The 12428-nt window shown below is 37.5% G+C and overlaps 1 protein-coding gene across 7 annotated transcripts in view; it reads right to left on the bottom strand.

The window, feature by feature from the left end:
- Positions 1-3438: 3438 nt before the first annotated feature.
- TNS3 (tensin 3) overlaps positions 3439-12428 on the bottom strand; it is a 216469-nt gene continuing 207479 nt past the window's right edge. For all 7 annotated transcript variants that reach the window (XM_048940293.1, XM_048940294.1, XM_048940295.1 and 4 more), the window contains 6 exons: positions 12131-12208; positions 11633-11710; positions 8802-8970; positions 7925-7993; positions 7768-7794; positions 3439-6725 (listed from right to left, as the gene is read on the bottom strand). In XM_048940293.1, coding sequence (XP_048796250.1) covers positions 6581-6725; positions 7768-7794; positions 7925-7993; positions 8802-8970; positions 11633-11710; positions 12131-12208 — 566 coding nt within the window. In that variant the 3' untranslated portion in view covers positions 3439-6580. The remainder of the gene's footprint in view (positions 6726-7767; positions 7795-7924; positions 7994-8801; positions 8971-11632; positions 11711-12130; positions 12209-12428) is intronic.

Genomic DNA, 12428 nt, shown 5'->3' with positions numbered 1-12428 from the left:
TCTATGTTTTTCATGATTCTGTAGAAAAACATGCAGGAACTAAAGCAGTTATTTTCTTATAACAGTTGTTCATGAGAACAAGCCACAAAATATTCTCTTTCTCAGAAAAGAGCTTCTTTATGAGCCAGTACATTTTTCATCTCCTTCTTTCTCCTTCCTCTGCACATAAAAAAGTTTAGTTGATATCCAGCAATTTTGTGCACCATCTTCTGGCCACTCACAAATAAAGGCATTACTTGCCACTCCCTCACATCATCAGCCAGTAGAGAATCCAACAGTCTCTTAACAATTTTAGACCAATATAATGTAATTGTGGAATTTGCACTCCTGAGGAATATCAGAGAGACAAAGAGTAAAATCAGGATGCTAATCTTTAGGGAAGCCAACTTCCAGATCTTCAGAGAGTTAGTTATAAATGAAACAGAAACATACTGTGGTGGGATTTTTAGTAAAAATATTAAACTTCTTTTAGGAAGTCCATATTTTAGAAATATAGCTGATTCAAAAGGAATTACCACAGAAGTTATTCCCTCTGTGTACAGGAGTTAAAATCTGCAATGCAGGAGTTATTCATATGGAATATTGCAAATCTTCACTGGTTGTACTACCAAAAAAATCTTGAGGGCATTCATTCATAGTTCATGTTGAAAGCAGGTAAGTAACATTCTAGTATCTTGTATAAAAGATAGTAGCAGAAAAATGCTATGCTGTTTTTTCCTACGCTTTGCTACAGCCATCTCTCAGCTGTCAGAAAGTGTACCATACTTCTAGAAAGCCCTGTGTGAAGAACTGTCAGCCACACCATGGAGCATTATTCTACTCACCTTGGACACTATGCTTTCCCTAAGTACCCAAAATACTACAAAACTAATATGAAATTTAAGCTCACACCTTCGCCTAGGGCAATTTAATCATCCTATATAAAAAATCTCTAAGAAAGGTGGAGCAAACTTTTGCTTTACATAGTATTAACTCTTTTTTAGAGATAACCTTAATACAGGTAAATGATACACCTCTCCCAAAATGTTGTGTATCACTAGGCAAGTTTTGCCTTCAAACAAGCATTGGAGTATTTAAGATGCAAGGTTATGTTTTGCAGCTGGCTGGCAAGCAGCACACCTCAACTTGCTCTCAGTCAAATGTTTGCTTCATCCCTGCTGTTATAGGACAAAGGTCTGGCTCCCATCACCTAGCCCAAGTGTTATGGGGTCTTTGTATGACAAAAGGGACAGTACAAACACTAGAATGCAAGCTCATAAACCAAAAACAGACAGAACCATCAACACCTTGATGAATAAAGACTGAAGTAATGCCCACAAATATCCTACAGACCAACACAGATGTTAAGTTTATGCAAACTATCCAAAACTGCATTTCCTTTCCTTTGAAGATATTGTCTCTTTCGCATAAAGCACAAGAGTTTGCCTTAATTTTAGTGTTTTAATAATATTCATAGAATCACAGAATGAATGGGATTGAAAGGGACCTTTGGAAGTCATCTGGACCAACCACCCTGAACAAGCCTAGAGCAGGCTGCAGAGGACCATGTCCAGACCACATCTGAGTATCTCCAAGGATGGAGACTCTACAACCTCTCTTAGCAACCTGTGCCAGGGCTCAGAAATCTACAAATTTAAAAAGAAAAAAAGTTCTCTGACATTCATATGGAATCTCCCATGTTTCAGATTCTGCTCATTTCCTCTCTCAGTGGTACTCGGGGACAGGAGAAAAGAGCCTGGCTCTATCCTTTGTTCCCTTTTTTCAGATGCAAGATCCTCTGAAGCCTTCCTTCCTCTAGGCTGAATTGTCCCAGCTTTCTCAGCCCTTCCTCGTAAGAATCAATCAATCACTAAGGTTGGAAAAGACCTCTAAGATTAATCCCAACTACCAACCTATCAATTATGCCCACCAAATCATGTCCCTGAGTGCTATATCTACATATTTCTTGAGAACCTCTGGGGTGGTGACTCCTCTACTCCCTGGGCAGCCAATGCTTGACCACTCTTTCAGATGAGAAATTTTTCCTCATATCCAATGTGAACCTCCTGGGCACAACCAGATGCCATTATCTCTCATCCTACCTGCACAAAGTAACCAACTCCCACCTTGCTACAACCTCCTTTCAGGTAGCTGTGCAGAGGCATAAGGTCTCCCTTAAGCTTCCTCCAGAACAAACAATCTCAGTTCTCACAGCTGCTGCTCCTCATCAAGTTTGTAGATTTTAATGCCATTCACAACCAGTCTCTAAACCTGGTCATCCAGCCAATTTTTTTCACACAGCAAAGAGTACACCCCTCTAAGCAGTGAGCTGCCACTTTCTCCAAGAAAATGCTGAGGGTGATGGTGTTAAAGGTGTTACCAACATCTAGGCAGACCACATCCATAGTCTTTCCCTCATCCCTCATCCACTAGGCAGGTCACCTATGTAGAAGATCAGATTAGTCAAGCAGGATCCTGCCTTTCATGAGCCTATGCTGGCTTGGCCTGATCCCCCAGTTGTCCTGCATGCAGAGTATGACCACTCCCCAGATTATTTGCTCCACAGCCTTCCTTGATATTGACGTCAGGCTGACAATCTCCCATATCTTCCTTCTGACAATTTTTGTAGATAGGCATCACACTGGCAGGTCTGTAGTCATCTGGGACCTTCCTGGTTGACGTGGACTGCTAATAAATGACAGAAAATGGCTTGGAAAGCATTTCCATCAGCTGCCTCAGTACCCTTGAGTGGATCCCATCTGGACCCTTAGATGTGTAATAGTCCTGGCAGAGAAGTAGGTTGCTGTTTCCTCCTGAACTGTGGGGGACCTATTCTGCTCCCCATCTTCCAGTCAAGCACACAGAATGAGAAATTCCTGTCAGTCTGTGCCTCACAGAAATGGCATTAGCACCGTATACTAGAGCTTATCGTTGTCAGAAGTAATCCTAATAAAACATGGATATAATAAAAAAACCTTTAATCTGGGGCTGATGCACAGATTTAGTATACAGAGAGCAACTTCAACTAGGGGTTAGATTTCTAACCTCTCCACCTTTTCTTCTACCCACCTTCTCCATGCTCCTCTGCAAGTTTTTCTAATGTAGTCACAGTGATGGAGCAGTGGCTACAGTTTAGTCATTTGAATGCATACAGATATCTCAGAAGGTGGCATCATAAATTCTCTCTCCTTAAACTGAAATATGCAGTGCAGGCAAAAGGCACTTTTATGCTATTTTAAAAGCAAATGCACGAGAAAAATCACATGGTTTGATTACACTTGAATTACTAAGACTCCATAGAAGTTTTTGGTGTCAGATTCTTGAAAGAAATCTTTATAAAGCAAAACTAAACCCTTGCTTCAGCACTCAATCTTTTCCCACCCCACCAAGATTTCCTTAATTAATTGGTCTTGAATGCAGAAAAATAACTCTTTCAGAAAAGACTACCTTGCAACACTGTGCTGTGAAATTTCACATTCATAATTTTATTATAATCTGAATCAAGGCAATATTTGGAAAGCAGAGAAAATGACTATACAAAGAATTTATAGAACATTAATTTACATACTGGAGACCTTCTGTTGCCTTACCGTTTCAAGAAAAGGCAAACACTTTCACTAGTAGGTAAATAAAAGAACATTACATTTTTAATGATAATGTTGGATACATAGAAACCATTTAATTAAAAACATGATTTTCAGCATTTTTTGTGGTTTAGTGCTGTAAAATTTTAATACTATAATTAGTATAATAACTATTATAAGCAGGTTAATAATTGCCTGGCTAAATATGTGTGTCAACTTGCTGGCATTAGTTATGAAACCGCATATACAGATCTACCAAAAACCTTCGAAAGAAAGTGCTGCATAAACTATTTAATCCTGTCTTTGTCACAAACATGAGTTCAGTCAATATCCTTCTACATACAATACACAATGGTACATAATGAACTGTTTTGCTTTGTGCAATTTTTAATTCATTAAAAAGCAAAAGCATGTGACAATATACCATCCAAAGGAATGAATATAGTAGAAGAACTCCCTTAGAAATGGGGAAATTTCTTTTTCCTACCTACCAAGTAAATCTGAACAACCAGGAAACACCACCAGGAGTAGTAACATTCAATTCCTTATGTTCCTGAACTCAGAAGGCCACAAGAATGCATAAAGGATTAAAATTGAAGCCTCAAATTGGAATGACAATACATCATTAAAAAAAAGACCGGAGGCCAAGACTTGGTGTCTAAAAAGGCACACTGAAATTCAACTATCACCTAAAAAAAGTGAAAATAATATTTTAAAAATTCCTTCTCATTTAAATGCTCACAGCACATCAGATTTATTGTGTAACATTTTCCTCCCAGAAAACCTGACAATCTAATTGAGATGTCAGCTGAAGAAATTCACTGCACTCCAGCTTTCTGACCAGATTAGGTAACTGCATTCTTGGTACATCAAAAGAATACAAAAAGGAACTTGTGTCCATGTGTTTCAAAAGAATCAAAACTCCTAAAAACAAAACAATGTATTTCTGAATGGGACATATACACCATTTAAGCAGTATACCTCTGCATCAGAAGAAGAAAATAATTCAGTAAAAATTAATAGCACCTGCTTTTGTTGCTTCAATGGTAGCTACAATACTTTGGATTGCTTCACCGTTTTATGACATCCAGTGTCTACTGTTACTAATTCACCACTTTCTGGTCCCCATATATTAGATTTCAAATCTAATCTGTTTCTCGCTCCCTCTCCTTCTAAGGGGTTATCTGTAAGGTTACTTACATAGAACTGTTAGTTAACCAAGCAATTTGGTAATATTTTGGGGTATGGTGACTGAATAAGGCTTCCACGGTCCCGATAATTAAGAAAAATTGGGATGAAAGCTATTAATAAAAATCAGATCGCCAATTATACAGGATAAACACCATTCAGATTGGAGGAACTTTCGGACCATGTAGCTCTATCATACTGTTCCATTTGATTAAGTCATTATTTAGTAAAATAGGATTAAAGGATTAAATCCTCCAGGATATATGTGTTAATCCAGTGCCTCGTGCATCCATTATGCTGAATTCATATTTTATTCCACAGGTTATTAATGAAACATTCACAGCAACTCATAAAAGGTAATAGAAGCAATAAAAATCTTAGCACTGTCACACTGTGGTTGCTTTATTATCCTCAGTTCTAATGTGGAGGTCTAGAACTGTTCTTTTTGTACAGGAATTACACAGTAGACCTTGGATGGCTTACCTTATGAGTATTACCACTCTAACCTACTGTATCCATTTCCTGTAATATTGCATTGCTATAAAGTTAACTGGTGTTCTGTTATGCATTTAAAATACAGTTGTGTTTAGAAAGATATACAGGGATACTTATAGATGTGACAGCTGTACAGATCATGACAGAAATATCTCAAGAAATTGTACAGAGTAACAAAATAAATTCAATTCCCTTTTGCATTTCTTGTCTCAAGGAATTATTGAAAATTATAAATCATAAAAATCCTTCCTACAGATTAAAAAATTCAAAAATAAATCCCCAGGTGTCCAATAAAAAAGAACCCAATTACATAAGAATTAGACAGAGGAACAAATATTACTGCCAAAGCAGTGTTGCAAAGAGACATGGAAAAGGGAATTAGCTTGTCACTGTAAAGCAGAAGTAAAAATGTGATACTCTGTCGTCTACAGGAAGGTATGCTTTACTTACACAAAATAGTGCTGAGTGGCAAACCTCCACATTCCTTTTTCACAAATACCCATATGAAATATCAAGATCTGAGGTTTACTATAAATAATCTGGCACAGGCGAAAATATAAGTTATAAAAATTTATTTGCTTTTCCCTCATTTTTATCCTGCGATTATTATTAGAACATCTTCCCTTAGTTCTTAGTATTAAAAAAATAATAAAATATACAATTACAGAATGTTTCCATGAAACCATTTTTAGTCTCTTCTGCTGTCTCTTCTGTTTTAAACCATTCCCATTAAAACTGCCCACTCTTCTTTACGCTAAATACAGTGCAATCTCCCACATTGCTGCTCTTTTCTTATCAGAAACCAACTTACACAAGCCTTCTTGTCACATACAGCTTCCCCTTTCTCCGTTCAGTTCCCATCACTGATTCCCAGAAAGATGAAGGAAAGAGCAAATGGTCTCCTCAAAAACATGTTTGCAGGACCTATAGCTACCACTGACGCAACTATATCAAGTTTCTTTGTGGAGGTTATATGAATTCTGCATAAAAACAGCACAGTCTAGTAGTGAGGGAGTATTTCTGATCCAAAAGATGAAATAATGAAATAAATGATGAAATGTGAAAACAATATTAGAAATCCTTCAGGAGAAAAGCTTTTCATTTATGCTTCTTTCAGATATGGGCTACAGGTTTGGGTGGTACCCAGTTTCTTTAGCATTGTCCTTTGAAATGAAAAGAAACAAATAATGCTTCGCTAAATCAGAGGCATCTTCAAATAAAAGGCTGATCTCTTTCTTGGGATTGACATTCATGCTGATTAGGCTTTCTCCATATCACAGTGCTTTTCTTAAACAAAGTCAGAGAAGAGCTCTTGAATCAAGGCTGGAAAACAGTCAGATCTTCTTCTGGGATCCAATCATGACCTTTGACACAAAATTCACAATGGCACTGGCAGGTTGCTCTGGATCGTGCTCTGCAAATAGGTGGCACACGTTGTCTGTGCCACTGCCTTGCTTCCTAGCAACAAAGCCAAATACTCTGCAAGGACAACAACCACATTATGTCAGAGAACAGACAGACAGACCTGGTCTCATTTCTTAAAACAAAAAAGACACTGTAAAAAACACAAAGTGCCAACAACAAATGCACAAAGCAGATTACATCTGTTGTAAAGGATAAGGTCCTGTGTGACTGTTAAATATACTGCAAATTTACTAGCCAACTCAGGAACTCCCTCTGACTGTCTCAGAATGGCCAGAAAAAGGTTAGCACTTAATTCTACTTAAATACTCACTTAATTCTACTTTCTCTTTTGTGTCCTGCACTGTTTGCTGTCAGAGTACGCTTCTGTCTCTGAGGATATTTAATCTGTTTCAGTACTATTGTTCTCTTAGCTACCTTGGAGGTGGGAGTTCTGAATGTGTTGGGGTAGAGAGAGGTGTGTCAAAAAGTGCATAATGAGAAGTTTTGAGGGCCGTATATCTCAGTAGACAGGGTACTTAAAACAAGATTTGAGCCAGTTATTTCTGTTACTTTTCAGATACCATTGCCTGAGTTCTCTCTCTGTTTTCCCTTTTGTAAAAAGCAGACAGTGATGTTGGTATTCAGTGGAAAACACTCGGCAATCTACCAGTAAATATCTACTTATGCCAGACACTAGTATTACTGGGACTGTTTGCATGTACATGCTGTGCTGGGGACTTTTTTTTATTTTTAAAGCTACCTTGTGAGATACGTAAGCTACTGTTAGTGCTGCTGGATAAGAGGAACAATTTAATCAAGTAGCAAATGGCTCTGTGTTAATTTCTGAAACTTCATGCGAATTGCAGATCTGCAATGTAAACCAAGCCACACTAATTCTGTCTACAGACATCCTATCATCCCAATGAATTAGGCCTTACTTGAAGATGCACAGGTAAAATAAATTAAGTATAATTGCAATAAATGGACTTTTATTCCTGAATGGCTGCTTTCCCTTTAACATCTCTGATAAAGTTAGTAAGAAGACTAACAAACTAACTACTGTAATGGTAGTCCTAAAACATTCAGTTAAAAGAAACAGAGACAGGTGTGAACTTACTTGGCAGAGAGGCCATCTTTCATCCATCTTGATGTCCATAAGAAAGAATTAAGGGGGAAAAAAAAAGGAAATGAAGAAATAAAAATCACACTTTAGTTAGGTTTTTGTAGATCAATAATAAAAATAATGTACTAGTAATAGGGCTTCTCTTGCTTACTTTCTGTCCTGTGGATCCAAAGCACAGAAAATAACAGTGTTGACTGGATAATGTCGCCGAAAAAAGAGTCTGGATAGGAAGAAATGAAATATTTCAGAAAGAGTTAAGATGCTTAAAATTTTGAACAATAAGCAGAACAGACAAAACAACTCTATCAAGATTTAATAATGACAAAATATTGCTTTTGCATCGCTGAGTCATACTTAAAAAGTTGCATGAACTGCATGAATCACAGAACTATTAGTCAGAAAGGACTTTGAAGAACATACAACTCCAGTGCCCCTGTCATGGACACCTTCCACTAGGTCACGTTACTCAAAGACCCATCCAACCTAGCTGTGAACAGTTCCAGGGATGAGGTATTCACAACTCTCTGAGCAATCTGTTCTAGAGCCTTACTCTCACAGTGAAAGATTTCTCCCTAATATCTTATCTAATATCTAATATTAGATATCAAATATCTAATCCAAATCTCTTTTAGTTTAAAGTCATTATCCTTACCTATGTCCTATCACTATAAGGAGTCCCACTCCAACCAAATAAATTCATACTGAAGCAGTGACTTTTAAGTTTTGCACTACAAGAGAACTGACCCTAAAGCAAAGCAAAGGAACTAGAAGTATAATTTTTTTCTAAAAACTGCACACTTAGATACTGTGTCAGTGGGAAATGCAACTTCAACACATTTTAAAATATACATCCTCCAGTACAAACCACTGACAACCATGAAGGATAGCAGATACTGTCATTCTTTAGACAATCCTGTTATCATCTGAATCAGGGACTGTAGAATGCAACTAGGAAAAACAAGTCAACAGAAACTGACACTTACAGTGCATAAGTACACATATTACCTTCCCACCCCTCCCTTGCTTACTTTCTTTGGTTATCTGTCAGTGTGATTCCCTGTGCAGACACCTTGAAATGGACAATGGTTGAGATGGGAGAAGGATCTTGCATCAGTGTCAGACTCAAGGCTTTCTGTACTGCCTGGTAGCCTGTGAGGGACTCCATCTCCACTGAATTCAGATACCAAACATTACACGCTGCAATGAAAGAGGGAGGTCATTATCCAACAACAAACCAACAGGAATATTCTGAACAAAACCAAAGAAAACACACATCTTCCACTGTAATATAGTGAAAAAGGAAAACAACAAACCAGCAAATGTTGTATTTACCTCACCTTTTTCACACTAGTGCTTTGTAGTTTAAGATGGTAAGGAAGTGCATACGAAACAAAGATGTGTCACTGAATTCCTCCACATGGAAAAATGGCACCCACTGATGTTCACTGATGCTTGCTGAATGTTTAGTGGAGACCAAACAGTGGATGTGAACACAGGGAGGCACTGGGGGTGTGTTTCAGCAGTGGTGACAGCATCACCTCTGCTTGTGCAGAATTTTACAAGTGTGGCATGCAGTTCATCAGTGGTTAAAAAACACATAGCTACTGGCTGAAAAATAGTGTTTTGTAGCTCAGAATTTACTTTATCAGATAGTATTATGCTTTTTGTATCCGTTATAATTTCCATGAAAATACACAGAAAGTGTTACTTTCAGGGGAACCTGTGTACTTCTACAGCAAAAGCATTCCTAATGGGAAAGAAAGGGGATATTTTGCATAAAAACTCAATTCAAACAGCCAATGAGAAAATACTAATTTTTTTTCAGTACAAATTGACACAATTCACACTTTAAAATGATGATTAAGCTACCCTCAAAAGAAACCATTTACTTGTTCTTTTCCTGCTAAACATTTGCTGCTAAACATCCCTGCTGCCCAGGGAGGTGGTGGAGTCTCCTTCTCTGGAGACGTTCAAGACCTGCCTGGATGCCTACCTGTGCTACCTGGTGTAGGGAACCTGCTTTGGCAGGGGGGTTGGACTCGATGATCTCTGGAGGTCCCTTCCAACCCCTACAATTCTGTGATTCTGTGATTCTGTGATTTTCTCTCACCAAAAAACTGAGGACTGCTGCAGAATTCTTTTGTTATTAATTCTGAAGTGCTTTGTATGTTCTGCATTTTTAAGGCAAACAAAGCAACTTCCATAACCGTATGTGTTTTAGGTTTATAAATGCATGCTGAGGTAAAGAAGCTTAGGAACCTTTATTTTCCACCTACAGACATTAGTACTCCTGATGTATCTCCATAGAGATTTGCTCATTGGTTTCTAAAGCTACCAAACAGCTAATTATTTTTAGCTGGTCTCAAAACAAATCTGCAGTGATCACTTGGACAGTGAGAATTAATATTAAGTAGCACTGTATGGTAGTACTATAGTACTGTATAGGACTAGGCAGTATTATATGGTATCAGCACCATATAGTATCATATGGTATTAATAATATTATATAGTATTAGAAGAAGTATTCACTCAATTAAATACTTTCAACTTGTGTTATGAAGTCAAATTAACAAGCAGATTAATGTTTTTGATACTAAGAAGTCACCTTATTCTACAGCAGAAGAAAGCATACTTAAATACTGTTGACAAACACTGCTACCAACTGACTTTGCATTTTGGTGAAAACCTTTGTCTAGGTATCCAGGAAAGGATTTCCAACTCTGGCAGCTGGACTATGCAAATTACCATGCTAATATTTGATTTGTTAGCAGTTTAGCCTGGTTTGCAAACCTTACCATGTAAACAAAGATCAAATGTAAAAGCTTATTTTTTTATATGGCTACTCTGTAATGGCAATCTATAATTTGACTAAAGCTTTTTCTTATTACTATCTATATAAAATATATAGCTAGATATCAGAATTTTAACAACAGCAATCATACTGTTACAAACTAAAGAAGCCTAAGTTTGATTCCAGCACGAATATCATCAGCCTAGTAAATTAAGGTTCTGGGTGCTGCCAGTGAAAGAAGGAATCCAGATATCTTACCTGCATGATTTCTAAGTCAAAGAATTCAGAAATGTGTTCTATGTGTTCTATATTGGTGTACTATTTTCAATAAGCTTTTTTTGGATCAATCACTATAGAATTCATAGCAAGATTTCGCAAATGAACTGTGAGGTTTCTCTCACTGTATTAACAGTCTATTTTGTCCATCCAAAATTGTGAATAAATTCCAAATCATAAAGTTTCTTATTCTCACATCGTTACTTTGTAGGTTTTGTACAGGTCTAGAGCTCTTCATGAAAGAATGCTTAGATCTTGACTATATTAGTGGAAGTAGATATGAAGAACTTGCATTTATTTGGGGCATAATATTTTGCTGCCAAACAGGAAAGTTAATAAAACAAGTTCTGTTTTAGGGAAAAGCCACTTATCTGCATAGTTTCTTGTTGTCACTTCCTAGGATATGTTAGTTTATCATCTAGTGACACTGCTTACAAATTACTGTACAATTAACTGTTCTCAGAATCACCAAATCCTTAGAGTTGGAACGGACCTCTGAAGGCCATCTAGTCCAACTCCAATGCAATGAACGGGGACACCACAGCTGGATCAGGTTGCCCAGGACCTTATCCAGCCTCACCTTGAAAGACTCAGGGACAGAGCACCAACCACATCACTGGGCAACCTGTTCCAGTGCTTCATCACCCTCACTGTAAAAGATTTCTTCCTTATATCTAGCCTAAATCTACCCTCTTCAAGCTTGTTCTTCAATCCAGTCTCAGCATCAGTTTTTAACAGCCTGTCAGATATAAAACTTGGAAAGAATCAAATACAAGGAAAAAGTTTACCAACCTGCACCCTGTTTGAGAAGTTCTGTTGCTGAGTTCGCAGCGGTCTGCGGAGAAGTTTCTGCCATCTCTTCCAATGGATCTGCAAATAAATAACATTATCCATGTCTTGTTTGTACTTGAACAGATAAGTAAGTGCATACCATCAAGCATGAGTCTATCTTTTTGAGTTGGTAAATCTTGGCAAGAAGCATTTAGCAATCTTGCATCTGTGCCTATAATCAGTCATGCCACATCCTCCTTGTGAGGCATCAATTTTTTTCTGATAGTGCTGCGGGAGGGATATTCAACATTTATTTCCTGATAGTCATAGACATAATTATACAACATGTACTGTAAAGACAGCAGTAGGATGCTGGTCTTCAAATCTTCCTAAAATTAGTGAAAAAATCGTACATGAGTATATTATTTCAGTTATATGGAAGTGTGTAAAATCTCTGTGATGTATTTAGCATGGTGTATATTGTGTTTGAATATTTTTTCTGTACTTTAAGAAGCATACCTCTGTTTGGGATGAGGAGCTTACAGGGCAATGCCAGTGGAGTAATGGAATGCTGGTACACCAGAGCAGTCAAACTCCCTGTGGTCAGAAGAGTAGCAAGACATACACAATTAATATGGTGGACAAAAGTAATGTTTAACAGTTATATTGGTTTCCAAGTATTTTACAGACCAAGCTCCAACACATCTCATACACATTTATACACACATACCCTTGAATAATATTTTCGTGGCACCTAAACCAAGACCTTTTCAACTCAGCTTAAGTGGATTCACAATCCCCAGCATTATTTTATGTG

This window comes from Lagopus muta, chromosome 3 (assembly GCF_023343835.1).
Source record: "Lagopus muta isolate bLagMut1 chromosome 3, bLagMut1 primary, whole genome shotgun sequence".
Taxonomy (NCBI): Eukaryota; Metazoa; Chordata; class Aves; order Galliformes; family Phasianidae; genus Lagopus; species Lagopus muta.
The sequence above is the reverse complement of the archived record's forward strand: the minus strand, read 5'-3'. Positions and strand labels throughout refer to the sequence as shown.